The 19673-nt window shown below is 46.2% G+C and overlaps 2 protein-coding genes across 2 annotated transcripts; one reads left to right on the forward strand and one right to left on the reverse strand.

The window, feature by feature from the left end:
• The first annotated feature begins 209 nt into the window (after positions 1-209).
• Positions 210-2913, forward strand: LOC108029355 (uncharacterized). The gene is made up of 2 exons (XM_017101546.2): positions 210-396; positions 2888-2913. The coding sequence occupies exons 1-2, from the start codon at positions 210-212 to the stop codon at positions 2911-2913; spliced, it is 213 nt and encodes a 70-aa protein (XP_016957035.1).
• Positions 2914-12615: 9702 nt separating this feature from the next.
• Positions 12616-18049, reverse strand: LOC108029658 (toll-like receptor 7). The gene is made up of 2 exons (XM_017102085.3): positions 17878-18049; positions 12616-17571 (listed from the first exon to the last, which is right to left on the reverse strand). The coding sequence occupies exon 2, from the start codon at positions 17101-17103 to the stop codon at positions 12778-12780; it is 4326 nt and encodes a 1441-aa protein (XP_016957574.1). The 5' UTR covers positions 17104-17571; positions 17878-18049; the 3' UTR covers positions 12616-12777.
• Between the last annotated feature and the right edge of the window lie 1624 nt (positions 18050-19673).

The following is a 19673-nucleotide window of genomic DNA, read 5'->3' on the forward strand; positions in this document are numbered from 1 at the left end:
TGGCCGAGTTGAAGAACCTAATCCCGGCGGACTTAGCTCTTAAAAGCGGGCCGCTTTCATAAAAGTAAAGCGAAAAGGGTTAACCTTTAAAATTTACAATGTCCTAGCCGGTTTTATGACAGGGCCGGCCCACAAAAATGAAAGCTGTGAAATAAACCCAAGAGGGAAGCCGAAAACAGCGCAACAGAAGAACAACAAGCGGAGAAAGGATGACGGGAAATGAAAATAAAACACAAACCGAAGCAGAATCTGGCAGAGAGCGAGGAAAATGGAAATGGCAGGAAAATTCAAATCACAAACTCGGTATTTATTTGCGAAGCGTAAATGATTACCACTTAAAATGTGCTCGACTGCCACCTAAAAACCAATTGTTGGAAAAAGCACAACCGAAAAGCAGTGGGTGGTGGAATGTGGGTGGCCTGAAGGACACGAGCGCAGAAGGAGTGAAAGGACCAAAGGCAACATATGTTTTTTATGCCTGAGCTGTCTAAGTGGATACGGGCGGAACGAGTGCTCAGATGGAAAAACCGGGGGACGGAGGAGGATGGGGCTTCTTGCTGGGCGAGAAAACTGCGGGACAGCTGCCAGGGCTTGTTAGAAGCTCCCAAAGGGGGAAATTCCCCGGCAGAGCGAAATATGGAATTCATTAAACGATTCGTTATATATAGAATAAATTGGATTGGAAAAGCAAATACCCTAAACAAAAGTGGAGCAAAACTTGCTAAGCTAAGACAGTGGTGCATTTAATTTGTGATTTATCGGACTTAAGACAGTGCTGTTTACCACAAGCATATACTTTAAGTTATTGGATTTTTGGGGCTTGATATTATGAAATTGTCTTTTTAAAAGGTATAGATTTGGATACTTACTAGAGGTTTTTCAAAAATGTGATATACGTAATATGATTTAAAAAATGATATATAAGCTTTGTTTTTCTGGAAAGTTACCTAACAGTCATTTTAAAATTGCTTTTAAATCTTAAGCACTTCTTGGTTTTATAAATTTGGCGCTACCCGCAAACTAATTATTTTTCAAGTTAATTAAAAAATTAAATAAACAAATATAACTACCCCTAATACTAGCAATTACTATTCGCTCAAAATAGAACAATTTTAAAATATTTATTTCCCATAGAGTACTTTAGTATTCGATCACTAAAACCAAATAGCGGTAACCATTTTATATTTACCCATTGTCGCCATAACTCCTTGTACACTTTAAGACTCCGCGTGAACGAAACAGAGAGTGGATACTGGGGGAGGCAGAGCCCACGGACCCATAGACAAAACAAATATGTTAATGTATCTTACACCCAGCGACACGTATTGGTTTCAGTCTGCAATCGTTAGATCGCATATATGAGTGAGTTATTCCAGAGGGGAGGCAGTTTTCCGGGCTTTCCGGGGAGGTGGCTACAACAAATGGGCGGCCTGAGCCGGCGTCGCCTTTTTCCTGCCTTTTTATGGTCGTCACGGACCGCCCGCAGGACGGAGAAAGGATTCGCATTGGGGCGACAGCCCACCCAGGATCCACCCACGCTCAAACCCACACCCCAGCCCACACCCACTACGCTGCACGCCCTGCTCGCACATTATTTTGCCACTTCTTCAGCTGAATTTGAATTAGATTTGTGCAGCGTCTGGCGCGCGTCTTGGCATCGTGTAAAATAATATATTTATTTTTATTTGCCACACGCACACACAGACAGAGCGAAAGTCCAACCCCGGGACGAGAAGGCACAAAAAGTGTTTTGTTTTCCTTTCAATTTGTATTTTTATTATTTTCATTTGTATTATTTTTGTGTGCTCATGAATAAAAAAGGAGTAGGAAGCGACAGCGATAGATGGCCCCAAATTGTATGGCTTAGCCCTTTTGTGTTTGCCTGGCCCGGTCTGGCCTGGCCTGGCATGGCGTGGCCCCAAGAAAAAGTTAACAAATTTTCGCATGAATATTTCGCCTTCTTCTTGACGAGCGAGGGTGACCAGAGGAATAGGAATCGCAGCCGGGGGAGCAGGAGAGCCAGCCAGGACGACCCTTAGATCCCTCCCCGAACCCATGTTCCGGGCAGTGTTGACATTGTTTGCTGCTGACAGCCAAGTTTTGAGGAATTTGCTTTTAATGGACAGGCCAGACACAACGAATTCTGAAGCGAGGAGAAAACGGGCGTGAACTTGCCATTTAAATAAAGCGGCGGCAGCGGAAGTCTATTGATTTTTCTCCCAGCCACCGACTTGGCTTAAAGCCGCAGCCACGGCCGGCTTTAATCAAAATATTTAGTTAAACGGCAGGCAACTGAATAACTGAATTACTTCATCAGCGCTAACAACTCGGGTCGTCGGCGGCCATCAAAGGCGGTCCGTGGAGCAGTGGAACAGATCCGGAGCAGATCGGCGGCAGTTCAAAGTTCTCGGAGGCGGCTACTTTCCAATTTTCACTGTGTTACCTAATTTTAATTGTCATGCCACCTGATGGCCATGATGAGGCATCAAACTCATTCTCAGCCTCGCCGCTCTACCTGCCCGAATACCTCGGCCTTCTTCTTTTAAGCCCGGTTCATTGTTTATTTTGCCGTTTTTTCCTTCCTCGGTGACCTTTGTTGCATTGATTCGAACTACTTACGAGCGGAGATTTCCTACTGCCACTGCGCTTTTGTGGTTTGTCGCTGGGTTAGTTCCGATAATTCCCGGAATTTAATTGCCCTTTTCTTGTGTGAATTGTCTGGCTACCAAAAAAAAAAAAAGGCCTGCCACCGAGCTCTTTGGCAAATGGCCCACAGAGTTTTTGTTTTGGTTGTATGGAGGTTTTACGGCCGATCAGCCGAAACAATGCCTCGGAAATTGCAAGAAATTATGGGAATATTGCATCTTTGGAAGCATTTCGGTTGCAGATTTTGTGGCTGTGGCCGGGGAGTGATTCATGAGTTGGGCAACAATGAGCTGAGGAATGCCATTTCTGCCGTTTGTGTAAATCCCGAAGGTAAACAAATTTTTGAGCAGATGCAGAAGAGATTCAAAATAGCATTGTGCAATGTTGCGATACATGGAAATAATATAATTTTCGGACTCAGAAATTGCTGAAGTACTGTTGCATGAAAAAAAATAATAAGAAATACTTAACATTATATCGTTAGAAGCAGAAACTCTTTGTGGGCACATTTAGAACCCTTTCATTTGCCTCAGTAACTCAACCGAGCAACTCAGTACATACTATGCTACTATTCATTTTTTTTAACTAACTCATATTCATCCCAACATGGGTTTTTCTTAAATTATTTATTTAAATAATTTTGTAAAAAAAAACCTAGTTATTAGTTATTAAAGAAAATGTATTTTTTCGTTATTTGTTTTGTTTATTATTTTTACCACAGAGGCATGTTTTATGTTTGTCGAACGTTTAGAAAGTGGTAACTTTCGTGTTGGCCTAAGACCCTTAGAGGCCCTATGTGCTCTCAAATCTGTTGCCTAATAGAGTTCCTGGGGCCAGGGTCATAAACTGTCGAGCATTTACTTTCGCTTCCCTTTCGAAGTGGCAGCTTAACCCCCAGATGCCGATGCATGTTGCCAATGCCAGTCGTAAAACCCGGGCTAGGTTCAGTACCTTTTAGTTGTTTGCACCTTGCGTTGTGAGGGCGATGGATGGTGATGGCAGAGGGCCTACATATCAACACTCTGGAGACCCGGTCGGTTGCTATTAGCAGTACATTTCATACATTTTGTAGTGCACATAAAATGCTCCCTTTGCCGGCTGTTTGTGTAAACTGTTGACAGGCTGCGCCACAGACGCCAGGGGTTAAGGGAACTGCGGTGGGCTGGGCAGGGAGGGGTGCTAAGCAAATGAGCTGCAGTCGTAAAAAAGACAATTGAGCTCATATATTCTACACGTTGGCCTGCGTTGACAGATCGTAAAAAGCCGTCAACTGAAAACTCCGAACCGCCTCGATGCCGAAGACTCCCACATAAATATTAAGATCCGAGACCGAAAGGCATCGTAAAAAACGCCATCAGATACCAGACACTCGGCACTAGAGACCAAAGAAAAAACCACACAGAAAAAGGGCGGAATAGGGCACCCAGAACACCAACAACCAGGGCGATTATGAAGAAAACCGAAATTGATTAATCTCATTAATAAAACGCCAACCTGCATGGTCCGTGCAATCAACGGCTCTGCTCTGAGTATCCCTACAAGTTGAGACAATAAAAAAGCCATCGTAAAATATGAAAAATTCTATGCAGTCCGCTGCATACAGAGTTAATGCATTTTATGGCCAAGCTTTTGGTTAATTTCCCCCATGAAGGGGGTTCAACTGTCACCGGGCATAAATTTCAATAAAACCAAAAACTCGGGCATCATTTTCATAATTTCTTGTTTTCCTTTTCAGTCCGTTTTTTATTTTTATTGCGCAATAGCTAATTAAAATTTCAATACTAAAATGTTTGCTCATTACGAGAGCTCTTATCAGTGCCTCCCCATCACCACCGTCATCAAAATCATCCAGCGGGCCTATTAAACTCAAACATTTCCTCAACTTTGACTCACAAATGAAGCTGCCCCTCCCGGAGGGGAGGGGTCTTTTAAAACAGGGCAGGTGTATTTTATCCCAGTGTATGGGCAAGCAAATGCTTTGTATCTCGCATTGTTGAACTAAAATAAATAAGCGAATATAATGCACATTATACTTAATTAGATATGTGCGTAGATAGCAGCTCAACAAACTGCTTCATTTGCTGATCAAGGTGAAGTGATTTAATTAATTGCAGCTGCCCCGTAAGCCAAATCAGTCGAAACAGTCCGGTATTATGCGGGTCTCAGATATCGTTGCTGATACAAGAAATTCCATGGCAGAGAGTCGGGGAATATTAATTGTTCCACATTGTTAGGGGCTGCAGTCAAGGTCCGTAGAAAACGAAAGACAATTTAATAGAAAGTGAAGGGAATTAAAGCAAAAGATGATGATTAATATATAAAATTAACTTGGATAAAATGGGTTTAGTGGGGGAAGAGTTCAAAATATTCCCGTATGAAATGCGATTTGAAATTAATGCAAAATGGGCTCACGAATTTCCAACCCAGAATTTATGAGCCAAGAACCATCATCGATATTTCGGTTGAGGGGAAAATCACAGATAAGAAATCATCATCATCCTGGGCCATTAAAACTTGAGTCGTTTCCTTTTCCCCCCCTCAAAAGGGAATGAAATTTCCCACTTAACTGCGTTCATATTCAGTATTTAAACTTTCCAAGCCGCAGCTGGCAGAGCCATTTTCATTAGCTTAGTTAACCTCTATTATTAGCCGCAGCCAAGTCAAAGCAAAAGCAGTGACCCGAGCCGCAGACATGTAAGCTCATCTTTGCCATTAGGAGCCCATCTCCCAGCGCCTGTATCCGAGCAATGTGTATATACTACATAATGCCATATCAATCAATGGTCAAGTCGGTTCGCTTTTTGGCCCCTAGATGCTTATCGGCCACTTAATAAATTTCTCTGTGGGGGAGTCTTCGAGTCTTCCGCCGAGTCCGATGATGAAGCTGCTGGAGATGGCATTTGATTTTAAACGGTTTGGCTACGCGTGCTGATTTTATAACTTGCTTGGACATATCATTTTTTATGAAATCAGAAACCGAGGGCCAGCGGTTTTGGGCAAGTTAATTTGTTGCTTGACTTGGGTCCCGATAAGATCTTTCCCCACAGAAACAGAAAATAAAACTTGTTTCCCTGGCGGATTTGTCATATCACTCATTCGATGTGATGCTGGCCATAGTTTTGTCCGACGATTTTGACAGGCCTCAACAGCAAGTTCTTGAATGCGACCCAGCCACACGGTGTTGTGCCATCGGCAATCCATGCTCCACTTTTTATGAGGCCCATAAAGCTAGTTCAGACGCACACACAGGCCATATAAACATTTATGGCCTTTATTTAAATAAAAATAAGCATAGTTAAACATTTTGGGCTGGAAAATAGGATTTGTGGCACGGCGCATGCAAAATTAGCGCCGGGCCGGGCTCTGCGCTTATAAAAACTAATTATGTGGTTATGGGTTTATGCATTTTTAATACAAACAAACACAAAGTTAGGTAGGGCGTTTAAGAGTGGCGCATAAAATGTTTGATTGGACGGGACACGTTTTGTTTCCACCATAAACCGTTTTATCGTTTAATAAAAAGTATTAATAAATACTTGGGATGATCATAACGGGGCATTAGACGGGTTCAGCGGAAATCGAATCAAAGTTTCTTAGGGCCAGAGCACTCAGTTTCCCGTCTCCAGAGCCGACCCCTCCCCTTTGGCTGCCCCAGAGAAAAGCAAAGGGTTCAGGTTCGGCAAGTTAACACTTTATAAAGTGCAGCCCCGGGCTGGGACAAACAACATCAAAAAAACACAACGAAATACAAAATAAAACCCCGAAGAAAAAGTTTTGTGCATGTAAATAGGCTGGCCCGAAATTTGAGTAAGCAAAGTAAATGAAGTAGAAACGAGCTGGGAACATAAGGAGAAAAACACTGAGGAACTGCCCGAAAATGTTAATTACTTCCTTGTTTGTTTAAAGCGAGAGAGTGCGAGAGGAAGGGGTGCACGGAGCGAGTGGGACGGAGCGATGCACGTGTGTACTCAAGGACTCTACTCGCATTTGTGTACTTCAGAGCGCCTTCGGCAGCGAGAACTAGGATAATGAGCTGCATCTGGGGCCCTGGGATTATCTTTGCAGATCACACGCCCTTTGAGTAGTAAAACTCCGTTTCAAAGGGATAACTGTTTGGTAAACTCTGAAGCAGGAGGTATTTGCAGGAAAATTATCGTTACTAACGATTCATTAACATTATCTCTGTCCTTAAACGCAATGTTTATATGGGCCATGGGATCTCTTTAGATCACACTTCCTTTCATCATTAAAATTTCATACTAAAAATCCCCTCTCACCAACATAGTTTGTTAGGACTTCCTCGAGAGAGCATTTTTAGTATGAAATCACTTTGATCAGTCCTTGAACCAAATATTTATATAGGGCCTTTGGATTATCTATTAAGCTCACATCCTTACACTCCTTTTTTGTTATTAATGAAATATATTTGTTAGTTTGATCACTTCTTAAACTCAATATATGTATTAGAAGTAATCCTTTTCTTTTTTATGTGAGGAATATGAGAAATACACAAATCCTACTTTAAAGTAAGTAAAAGATCAGATTCATTGAACAATTATTGGACAATTCTAATGGGTTGAAATTAAATAATTACTGCTTGCGCAAACCATTCATAACGCAGTGCTTTACTTGTATGGCGCTTGACTAAGTTAAAGCCAGAGTAATAGTCCCAGAGCAGTCCCAGGGCCGTGGGTTTTTCCATTGCCCAACAGTAGTGATTAAATAATACTCCCTCAGCGAGTGCCTCGAAGTCCCTTCGTCATTATCCTTTCGCTGAACCAAGCCTCTGCTCGTGTTGATTGCAGCCGATTACAAAGCACTTGAGAGTAACTTTCCCGAGCGTTGACTCCTTCCGCTCCTTCCACCCACTTCACCCTTTGTCAGACGGCATGAGTACATGAGTCCGTCATTAAGCTTTAGCTAAAGTCAAACAAAATTAAGAAAGATGTGCCATCTTCGAGGGCTCTGGGCCACTCGGAACTAAGTAAAGCGAATTAAAAAGCACACGCTCAAGTTGCCAACGCACAGAAGTAGAACTAGGAGTTGAAGTGGAAGAGCAGGAAAGGCAGGAAAAGCGGCTCCGATAAACATGTAAATGGAGGGAAGGAATATCCAAGGAAAGGATGGCTCCGAAACTGGAGCAGAGGAGCAGGAGCAGGAGCAGGGTCCTGTGAGGACATGGCTGGCCATCGATGAATGGCGGAGCGTGTGTGCGGTCAGTGGTAAAGATTATCGATCGGTGATTTTTTTCAATTGAATTGTCTTCAATCTTATTGGTCGTGACCAAGTCGTTGCTTTTTATGCCCTCATCCATGACCAGAGTCCTGCGTATCCTGGCTGCTTTGCTTTGTTTGCGTTTTCCCCAGCTGCAGGTCCGGCACTTCGGCACTTGCTCACGAAGTTTAATAAGCACAGGACATGTTTGGTGTCGTTGCGTGCAAGGCGTCCATCAGCCAAAGGCAGCCTGGCTCATTAAACCGGTTTTTCCAGCTCGCTTTCCCCGGCTGCGCAGCTCTGGCTTTAAAGCTTTTCGGCCCCACAGCGAGATATTGATTTTCGCCCTGAGCAAGATAAATAGTTCTGGCCGGAGTGTCTCATAACGAGGCATCCCTGGGACTCTGGCGAGGCACCCAGCTAAATGCAAGCACCGGGGCACACGGTAAAACAATTATAAAGGGTAACCCAAACTGGGCCATAATTTGTAAATTGTTTGAACCCACGCCAGGGCAGACAATATGGCCCAGTGACAACAAAAACGAAGGCAGGAGCAGGACACAAGTGTTACAGTTTTTTATTGTTGTTTTGCGGAAAGACAACAAACAGAAATTAAAACACATGTGCATGGGACGACACAGGCAAACAAACCGAAAACACATGCAAAATACATACAGCGCGTGTGACTGCTTTGGGGTATTTTCTTTTCGGTGGAGTAAATGAACCCAGCAAGCCAAAACAAATAATTACGGCCCAGAAAAAGCAGCAACAATGGGCCAGGATAAAGCATAAATGTCGTCTGCTGTCCCATCACTCCTCTCCGTCCCGGTTTCCCCGACTTTCCCGGCTTTCCTGCCATGCTGAATAAATGCTGACAATGGACGTGAAATTATGACAAACTCACATGTACCATGCTACATATATACATTAAGGACATTTCTGTGGGGCCGTATGTATGCTTACAGCTGCTCCGGCAATTCATTTGTTGGCACTTGTGACTTCTGCGCTCCGTCCGCTTCGTAGGGCTTATTATAAACACAGGCAAAAGGGATCCTTTTTAAAAAGGTTAAACACGTTGACTAGAACAATACTTCAAAGTACGAAGAACTGTTGCCAAGCCATCCTACGGAAATCAATTGGGCTTGAAATTCATCTTTATTTTCCAACAATTTCAGCACGATGTTATAATAAATAACATTGCTCAACTTGGGCCAGTATAATTAAAAGTGACTGACGATAATTTTTTCAGCAAAAACACAATCAAATATGTGAGCCAAGGCCCACGCAAGAACTTCAATCATTGTCTGGCCCAAATTGATTTTCCCCTAAGTAAAAGTTACCAAAATATAAAACAGAAATAAAAGCCAGGAGACACTTTGATTTGCAAGCTGTCAGAATGAACTTATCACCTTGGCGTCGTTGTTTATCAGCTAGAAAATGAAAACTGCCGCCTATACAGTATGTATACATTTATATACTGAGGTGTAGGTGGGTAGAAAAGCCTGACCAAGCATTTCGTTTCAATTTTCCCGCTGCTCGCACAGATTTATTTGCCTATTTCTGTGCGCTCTACCGACGAAAACGTGACGAAAAGCGTTTTCCCGCTTTCCCCCACAGAAATATATACGTACAGATGTACGGAAAACGCCTGAATAGCTAACTAAAACCCGACGTTGAGGAAATCTGAGTGACTGGCCCACATTTGGCACTGCAAACTTTTCCGGGGCCAGGCAAATATTTTGCCGGACCTTTTTTATTACATTTAAATAATTTGATTGCCAGTGTAGGGTCCGAGGCATTTAAACTTGCCCCTGAGAACGGGGCCCTTTATCGGGAAACAGTTTTCAATTCAATTTAATTCACTTTGGCCCCGACCCCTCGCTCCCTTTGAGTATGTGTGTGGGCGTCTGATACTTTTTTATTTAATTTTTTCTGCACTCTCTTTTATTTCTTAGCATAAAAATTTATTATCATAATAAGCGAGCAAAGGCCGACGAATCCTACTCATTTTTTTACCTCCCCCTACACCTCGTATGTATGTGTATGTAGGCCGGCAGCAACCCTCGATGTTTTTTACGACTGTTTTGTTTTTGTTTCTGTTTTGATGGAAATTCGATATTTGCAACACGTATTGAATTTTGATCAGGCAATATGAAATATCTTTGCACCAGGCTAGCTTCCTTGGTGCTGCCGCAGAGCATTGATTTAAAGAGCTGGCTATTGATTTTCGGGAAATGCCCCAGAAAACCGGCAGGGGAAGCCCTCTCCCCGGAGGGAATGCCACTCGACAGCAGATGCGTATCTGCAAACAATTAAGAAATTGTTAAATGAAATTTCCCAAAAATTCCTCAACTGGGGCTTCCGATTTTCCCCATTTCCCCCACGCTGCTCTCGAGATACACGAGTGTGGGACTGTTTCTTCGCCCGGGTCTTGTAATTCTATTAGTTACAAGTTGTGCAGTGCGAAAAAGCTTTTCTGTGGGAGCCACCTCGAATGAAAGCAAATTAAAAAACTTTGCAATTGCAGTTGATCGGGATCCCCTTTCGGTCCCTCGAATCGTTCCCCCTGCTTTTCCTGCCGGAATGTATGGCAATCGAAATCGAGTGCAGTTGATGTGAGAAATTGAGACAGCGGAGGGTGGGGATGGGGTTTCTCGATTTGTTTCACCACTATTTACATGAAACTCTTTGGCCCTTGAGCTCGACTTGGCCTGGCATAAATGCCAAAAGCGTCATAGAAATCCACTCCAGACGCGTGTGGCGTATGCTCGACTAGGTACGAGTGTGTTTCTGTTACCCTTCAGATGGAAACGGCCATCATTTAACCGCCAGACAGATAGACACGGAGGCTGGGTGACTGGGGGACTGGAGGACCGGGAAGTCGGGTTTTGGAGGCGCTGCGGCTGATGATGGACCGAACTGGATGGAAAAGGGGGTGATTTGTATGGTACTTGCGCCGCTGCGCATTTGTGTGTCGGTTTCTATATACTGTATAGGAAAACAAAGAAAAAAACAAAAATGATTTATCACTCTAGCTACGGTTGGCCGTTGACTTTGACGGGCCGCCGACCAAACCCCGGGCCACCCCTGCTCCCGCGACGCCCCTGACAACGCGTGAGGATTACAAAACAGCAACTCATGTGCATGATGAATTAAATTAGCAAAAAGCCAGCTGGAAATGGAGGAGCAATCCCACAAACCCACAAACCATTTATCGACACAGTTTTGGTTTTTGTTTTAAAAAAGTTGTTCATTTCATTTGCATTGTTCGCTGGCGAAACAGAAAAATATCTTTGTTGTTTGTTGTCGTTATCGTACATAGATTTTAAATGTATATATAGTATATAAATAGTTGTATTCACAAAATTGAATTATCCATAGGGTTATACAGTATCGTAGAGCTGCGTTAGAACTAAACTTAGGGCCGACATTCGTATATTACAAAATGATAAAAATAAATAACAGTTTTGGGCTTTCATACTGGTACAAGTGTCTTATGTGAGGGGTGTTCTACGCTTTATTTTTTTCACCCCGCTTCTTCTGAATCTCAATAGTTTCAAACTGATTTGCTTAATTAATGACGAGTAGGCGAGTGTGTGCTGAAATAAATGCTCTCTCTTTTCGTACGTCTATAGGCAGTTGTTAAACATTTACTCGTATAATATATGCGTAGATATACGTACTTTGCGAGCATACACGCTATGTGTGTAGATAAAGTGTACCTCACACATAGTAGCTCTTTAATATCAGTAGTTTACTTTACACAGTCACGTACATGCAGACACGCACATTGATATATCCATGGATGTACTATATGTACTATATAATTAGCTATGCATATTGTGTATGTGCCGCGCCAGTTGCGAAACTTTTATTACAATTATCGTTAGTTTGGTAAGCGTAAGTGTTTAAAATGAGCTTTTCTGTTTCTGTTTCTGCTTATGCTTCTGTATCTGTTCATTTCACCGCCCCTATTATTATTGCGATGTGGTAACCGCGGAAAATCTTCCTGGTTCTCTCGGTTTGCTAGCTAATTATTTATGCTTTTTACATGCAGATTTCAGATTACTTGACAAATGCATTTATCGATTTACGGCTGTGTCATACAATTTACATGTGTACTTGATTATTGAATTATCCCCATACGGTTACAAATTTGTATCTGTGCCTATATAAAGGTGTGTCTGTTCTTGTGTATATCTATGTTTGGGCAGTAAATACGGTGTTGAGAGCTATTTACAAATCGATGCAGGATGCTGGAGATCCGTGGCTGCATGGGCAGCCATCAAGGTTGGATGCCAATTACCAAGTCAATTATTGAACAATCAATTTGGGGCACACTAAGTCTCTGAGGGATGCAAATGCAGCCGGGCCCTCGGCAACTCCATCGGGAACTCGGCAATCTTTATACCCGAGGTTCGAGAGTCCAACTGATTAAAACCATATTAAAAAGTTATCACAAATTCCCCCCTCGGGCAATTCTCGGCTAGGCAAATGCCAGATGAAGACCAAAGTTCGTGTTCATGTGAGGGAGAAAACTAAGTTTGCTGTGGTAAAGTTTTGAAACTTTGAAATGGCATTGTAGTAAGTAACAACCCCGCTTTCACTTTCTCCCTGTTCCTTTTCCCCCCTCTTGGATACACACACTTGACATGTCCAAGGCCCCAACTGCATCTGTATCTTGTGTCTTGGGGCTGTGCTGTGTGTTTGTTTAGTTCATCTAAAATGACTTTACACTGGATAAACAAAATGATATACGTTAAAATCTGTCTGGCTAGTCTCAACTTCCGCATCTCGTTTGTTTCCCCGCCCTTAGCCTAACTCGCACATGTATTTTAGTAATTAAAATTATGCACAGGAACCAGTCCCTAAAGAAATCACTGTCACTCTCCCAGAAAGCGGTCGGTTTTGCCCCCTCTACACCAGATACGCCTGGACATGGGGTCCTTGCTGTTGGCCGGAAACGGCTGTAGGATTTTGCTGCTGCTGCTGCTGACTGGCTTTGGAGCCCAGGGTTCCGGGCTGGGCCTGCTGATGATGCAGCTGCTCCCGCTTGGGCCGCCAGGTCTGGGCCCTCTGAGCAGCCTCCATTCCCAGGGTTCCCGCTGCCGGCATCATGAGCATGTGCTGCTCGTTGTCCAATGTCGAGTAGTCCGAGTCGATGCTGGAGTATATGTGTTCCGAGGGCGGTCGCATCCCATGGTGCTGGTAGTACTGGGCGTGCAGGTGATGGTTTCCGTTCCCACCGGATCCTGGTCCCGAAACCGATCCCTGCTGCTCTCCCCGCCGCTGGGGCCTTGGGCTGGGCGTGGCTGTGGTGGCCGTGGAGTAGTTCTGTTCCGCCGGCACCGAAGCAGTCACAGCCACGGCTTGTGGAAGGGGACTTACCCCATCCGCCGGCCCGCAGTAGGCGGGTGGCGGGGCCTGGCGGTAGAGCAGGCCGGGACTGGCGGGCTGTTTCACTCGCTCGTGGCTGTGGTGGTCCAGCTCCAGCGTGTAGTTGTTGCCCCGAAAGGTGGGATAGTCCACGGGCAGTGCATAGCGCAGCTTCTCCCAGAAATGACGATCCGAGCGGCGGATTCGATGGACAGCCGATGTCTTCAGGTAGGGCAGCAGCTCTATGTCGCTCTCCGCCTCGAAGGCCACCTCGGGCTCCTCGATGATCACCAGTTTCTGAGGCCTCCCACGCAGGGCATCGTGAACGGAACGCCGGAGCTCACAGCGGGCCCACTCCGTCTGCAGGAAGTTCCGGGTCAGCAGGATGACCACTCGACGCGAAACCCTTGTGGCCTCTAGCAGTTGATAGTGGGTGGCATCATGGGCCAGATCCCGATGCTGTAAGCAGACCCTCAGCGGAGGTCTTCCCGTTTCTAGCTGGGCAGCCAGGTGCTGGCACACGAACTCCGAATCCTTGGCGGAGTGGAGGAGCACGGCGTCGTAGAGCTTCTCCGATTCCTCGCAGCGTGGTCCGAACACTCGAACCCCGTAGTGGGCAAACAGCCAGATTCTCAGGGACTCACGGAAGGCGAAGACCATGGCAATGACGACTAGCAGGAAGACGAGAGCAAGTGCCGCAGCCAGCAGGGGAATATACGATTCAGGAATCCCATGCTGAAGCATGGAGCCACCGGAGTAGTAATCCGTGCAGGCAGCGCCCGTGGCGTTGAAATCCAGCTCCCTCTTCTCCAGCGCGCCCTCATTCGATGGGCTAACCTCTAGGGCAGAACCTCCAGTTCCCGAACTAGCCGCCATGCAGTAGATATCCTGCGCATCTTGGACTATCAGGGCGTTATCCGCCACATACGAGGTGAGGGCCTGCAGGAACTGACACCGGCAGCTCCACTGATTCCTGCCCAGGCTGATGGAGCGCAGTCTTGTGCCGAAATGGGTGGCGTGCATCTGCCAGATGGGCAGAGTAACCAGCCGGTTGCCATCAATGCGGATCAGCTCCAAGGCGGCTAAAGGAGCCAGCGTAGCATTCTCGATGGTCGTGAGTTGGTTGTTCTGCAGATACAGTTCCCTCAGGGAGGAGAGCTGCTCGAACTCGTAGCCATGCAGGGTGCGCAGCTTGTTGTCCGCCAGGTGGAGCAACTGCAGCGAGGCCAGGCTGGCAAAGGTGCGATTCTGGATGGCTGCCACCTGGCTGCCATTCACATACAGAGCTCGTAGGTTCTTCCTGCCGATGAAGGCATGGTTCTTCAGCACCGGGAAGTTGTTGCCATCCAGATAAACCACACTGGAGTCCATGGGAACGCGACGTGGCAGCTCGGTGGTCTGCTGGCCACCACAATCGACCACATTGGTGGACCAGATCTGGTCGTGGTAGCAGGTGCAATTACTGGGACACGTCATCTCGCAGTCACAGGCATCGAAGTCACAGCAGTGACACAGGGCGAAGCAATGCGACTCGTAGCGGCATAGGAAGTCCTGCGGACGCAGCCCACTCAGAGGACGCACTGCAGCACCGCGGGCATGTGGCATCACGCACTCGATGTTGGCCATGTCCATCACCCGGGGATGCTGGCGGGTGGTCAGGTTGTTAATCCTCTGCAGCCAGTCCATTGTGCAGTCGCACTCGAAGGGATTACCGCCCAGGTAGAACTCGGGCAACGGTTTTGGAGCCACCACTGGAGCCACTCGCAACTGCTGCAACTGCAGCTTGCTAAGCTGGTTCGCATACAGATCTACTCTGGCCAGATTCGCCTTATCCACAAACGCATTGGGCTGCACATTGCCAATGAGATTGTTGTTGATGAACAGTAACTCGATGGTGTTCGGAATCGACATGGGTCCAATTTCCGTGATGCGGTTGTGCGAGGCATCCAGGGTCTTCACCCGAATCTCCTCCTGCAGCTTGTAGTAGTTACCCAGGGCCTCAATGTAGTTTCCATGAATATCCAGCCACTTAAGGTTCGAGGGAATGAAGGCGTAATCGAACCACACCAAGTGGTTCTCGGAGAGATTCAACCACAGCAGGGAAACCAGAGTGGCGAACACTCCATTGATGTCCGAAAGGAAGTTCCGGTCCAGACGAATGGCCTCCAGTTCGTAGTTCTTGTCGAAGGATCCCCGCTCGATGCTCTGGATGCGGTTCTTGGCCAAGTTCAAGACACTCAGACGTGGCAAGTCTTGGAACATGCCCACCGTTATGTTGCCAATTTGGTTGTCTATCAACCGCAGACCAGTCAGCTGGTGGAGATTTTTAAAGCTCTGGTTGTCGAAGGTGCGGATTTGGTTCTCTCCCAGATCCAAAGTGCGCAGCATGGCCAAATCCTGCAGGGCACGAGGAACCTCATTTAGCTGGTTGGAACTCAGGTCCAGCTCCTTTAGGTCCGAGCAGTTCTTAAACACAGCTGGCTCAACCACACTAATCAGGTTATTGTTCAGCGTGAGCTTGGACAGCACATAGAGGCCATTGAACAGCTTGTCGTCCAAGGTGTGCAGACGGTTCTCGGCGAGATTGAGGGTGTGCAGATTGTACAGCGGCAAGAAGGCATTGTCCTCGATGTGGCCAATGGAGTTGTTGCGCAGATTCAGGATCTGCAGGAAGTAGAGCTCCTTAAAGGTGCGGTAGTCGATCCGAGTCAGAGCATTGTGGGCGAGATTTAGGACAATCAACCGTATCAGTCCAGCGAACGTGGTGTTGTCTACGTGATTGGAGGTCAGCTGGTTGCCCGATAAGTCCACCACCAAAAGCTGCTCCAGTCGATGGAACAGTCCCTTGGGCAGCTCGTAGAGCTCGTTCTGCTGCAGGTGGATCTCCCTCAGCTCCTTGGAGCCAGCGAAAAGCCCTTCAGGCAGTGTCTCCAGGTGGTTATTACTTAGGTTTACTATCCTTAGCGAAGCCAGGCCGGCTAGGGCTTCACCAGAAAGCTCGGAGAGATTATTACAAGCCAGATTCAGGTGTTGCAATCTCCGGAGCCGCGAAATCCCCCAGCTCTCGCTCACGGATCTCAGCTCATTGTGACTGGCGTCTAGGACCTGGAGCTCACTGCCAGCACTTCCGGAACTTCCGGCTCCGCAATTCATGTCCGCAAAGCCCAGCTGCTCGGCAGTGCGGATGCGATTGCGGGTGAGATTCAGGACCTGCAGATTGCCCACCGGGCAGAGGAAGCCCGCGGGCAGCTGTCGCAGATTGTTGTCGCCCAAGTCCAGGTCGGTGAGCTGTTTCAGGCCGCCCAGCGAGTCGGGAAAGAGCTCCAGGGCACGCGTGGGTCCCCATTCGCTGTTGTGGGTGCTCAGGCGCAGCGATTTCAGCGTGGCCAATCCCTCGAAGGCATTGTTGGGCAGCTGGAGCAGCTTGCACCCGTCCAGACGCAGTGCCTCCAGGGTTTGCAACCTGGCAAACACGGCTACTGGCAGCGAGGACTCGAAGAGGTAGAGCTCGCTGCACTGGATGGTCAGCTGGCTGCTGCCATCGGCGCCCTGCAGATCGAGTCCCGTCTGTCGCTCGATCACGCGGAGGGCGCAGTGCACCGAACTGGTGCCGTTGAACGACCAGGAGCACTGGTTGCCAGGACCACTGTGCGAGGGTGACACGGGAACTGGCGAGGCCACCGGCACATTGGACAGCAGGGAGGAGTAGTCGCCAGATAGGGAGACCGTGGCAGCGGCTCCTGTCCCAGCGCCCAACATGGCGTTCGCGTTCGACGACTCTACGCTCTCCTTGGGCGCCAAGGCAGCTCCAGTTTGGGACAGGGAACTCCAGGACAGCCCCAGCAGGAGCAGCAGGATCGCCGCCATGATGGGGTCTTGTGCGTTTGGGAAGGGGATCCTAGGGTATCTGTATCTCGCAGATACTCTAAAGGGGTGTAGCGTGCGTTTTTCGTGGATTTGTTTCTCACTCTTGGTCACCGCGAATTGACATTTTTCCGAGCCACTGTTTTCACTAAGCGCACATTTTAACTTGGGTGTATTTGGATTTTGCACAACTCTCGTTTCAGCGCTGTCATGTAATTTCTCTTTCACTTGTTCTGTTTCTCTTCTTTTCTCTAAGATTTTTGGTTAGTTGACTTCTCGATTGGCGAATTGAATTGTGCGTGGCCCACACGTCCGAACCGTACGGCACTCGCACTCGAACTGTCTTCACGTTTGCCACAAACTGACGCTTGAGCCTCGAGTTTGCCGCTGCCGCTGCGACGGATGGCAAAGTATCTCGCGGATACGAGCGTTTCCACCGAGCAATGGCGCATGAGCCCTGCTCTCTGCTCTCTGAAAACCAAAAAAGAGAGCGTTCTTAGTTACCTTTTCCGCCGCTGCTTGGCGAAATGGCGCCACTGTTTTCGGGAGAATCCGAGAAAATGAGCAAGAGAACCATATTGAGTGAAAGAGATACATTTGAGTGAGATTGTTGTCTGAGTTTGTGAATCAAACGTAAACATTGACTGCGAGCAAATAGCAACTTGAAATTCAATTGGGAATAAAATGACTTTTGTCAATAGGTAGTGTTATCCCATAAATCAACAATTACTGCTAAATTAATTAATGTTCTCATTAAGGGTTTCATTTACTACTTACTGATTCAAAAAGGAACTAACATATTTGTTCTTAATTATTCATATTCTTAATTCAAATATGGATTTTATTTAGGTGTAAGAAAAAGCCATGGTAAAATGCCAAAACCGAATGTTCTTAAAATTTATCTGTATCAATCTAAAATTTTCTTTTTTTTTTAAATATACCTCGATACTTTAGAAGCATAGGCTGCTTTGATATGATTCCATGGGATTTTGAAAGTACCTTCAAGGAATGTTTTTAAAATATATACACATTTTTCCTATAACCAGACATATTTAAATTATTGCCCAAACAAACTTCACACAACAATTTAAATTCCTGATTCTGGTTTGCCGTGCTCTCCGCTCGCCAGCTCTTCCATCCAATCTCCCGTATCTCGCATCTCCTATCTGAAAACTCTCCCTGCTCTCTTTTACTCGATAGTTTAACCAGAGATTCTCGCAGAACCACTCCCCTTCCACGAAACCTCTGGGACCCTCCGCTGTCCATGGAGGTTGTTATTGTTACCATTAACTCACACGCGCCGCCAACAGCAATCGCCGCATGCATATCCGTCGGATACTTTTCCCAGAGTTCTGCATCTCGGCATCTTCTAATTGCCGCAGCTGCAGCAGATAATCAAGCGGCATGCCATTTTGTCAACGCTAAAAGATGTTTAACACATTGCCCCGATCGTCGGACTAGATGGATATCCACTATCCGAAAGATACGAAGAACGCTCTGCGAGATGCGGCTATTTATAGTGCAAGGTTGTTTAGACAATGGCTGCAGTGCGTGTTTAGACAATTCGGGATACTTAGGAGCAGCTAGCTGTCTAAGGCCAAGGCCGCCCGGAGAACTTCTCGAGTGGCGAGTGGTGAATCATTTGCCACCTCCGGAGTTGCGTACGCAAAATGTAATATTTATGAATGCTTCTGCCCCCACACCATGCCAGCCATAAAACATTCTTTTAGGGTGCCCCCAACCCCACCGCCGAAGATGGAACTTTTCTTTGTATGTGGAAGTTTCTCTAATGCATTTATTATTCATAAGAACTTTTTCATTAGGAGGCTGGGGCGGCACACGACCAGGTCCTAGTGCCGAAGCAAATGTCCAAGGTGGTTGAGGTGGCTGAAGAGCCCCAAGTTCGGCCAAATGCCACCCCATTCTTCGGGTGTCCATCCGCAGTGACAAAGAGAGCGAATGTAACTAAGTTAGTACCTTTGACTTGAGCTCCCTGCTAAAGACACAAAACACAGCACTGGCATTGTTTTTTCGAGGTGTCGGAAACTTGTTCAACTTGTTTTCATTTTACTATTTTCCCACATCTCCCCAGATGAGTGTGGAAATGCTGGCAAGCTAAAGTAGCAGCACATGTGTGTGAGTGGCTTCTGGGAGTGCTGCAGGACACTTTGTTATCGTCCAAGGAGTGAGTCCTGTACTTACAGGGTATTAACTCGGAACTGAGTAGGTAAATAAGTAGTGAAGGGATCACGACTGAGAAAAATCTATTCTTGATATGATTCCACTGCGTTTCTATAGCTTACCTATGTACGTTGCTTGTCAAGATGCTTATAAATAAATACCCCAGCAAAGGGATGAGGTTTCCGTGTATAGAACAAAAGAAAATTGATTTAAAAGTATGATACCAGAAACCGGTATCAAAGATGCGAGGTTTTCAGAGGATACATGTGATAGATATTTAGCTGACGGAATTTCTAATATTTTATTCACAGATTTTTTTAATAATACCTATGTGTATTTATTTTTCAATGTGTAGTACTAGTGTTTGATAACACAAGGCAACAAAACAAAGA

Source organism: Drosophila biarmipes, chromosome 2R (genome assembly GCF_025231255.1).
Source record: "Drosophila biarmipes strain raj3 chromosome 2R, RU_DBia_V1.1, whole genome shotgun sequence".
NCBI lineage: Eukaryota > Metazoa > Arthropoda > Insecta > Diptera > Drosophilidae > Drosophila > Drosophila biarmipes.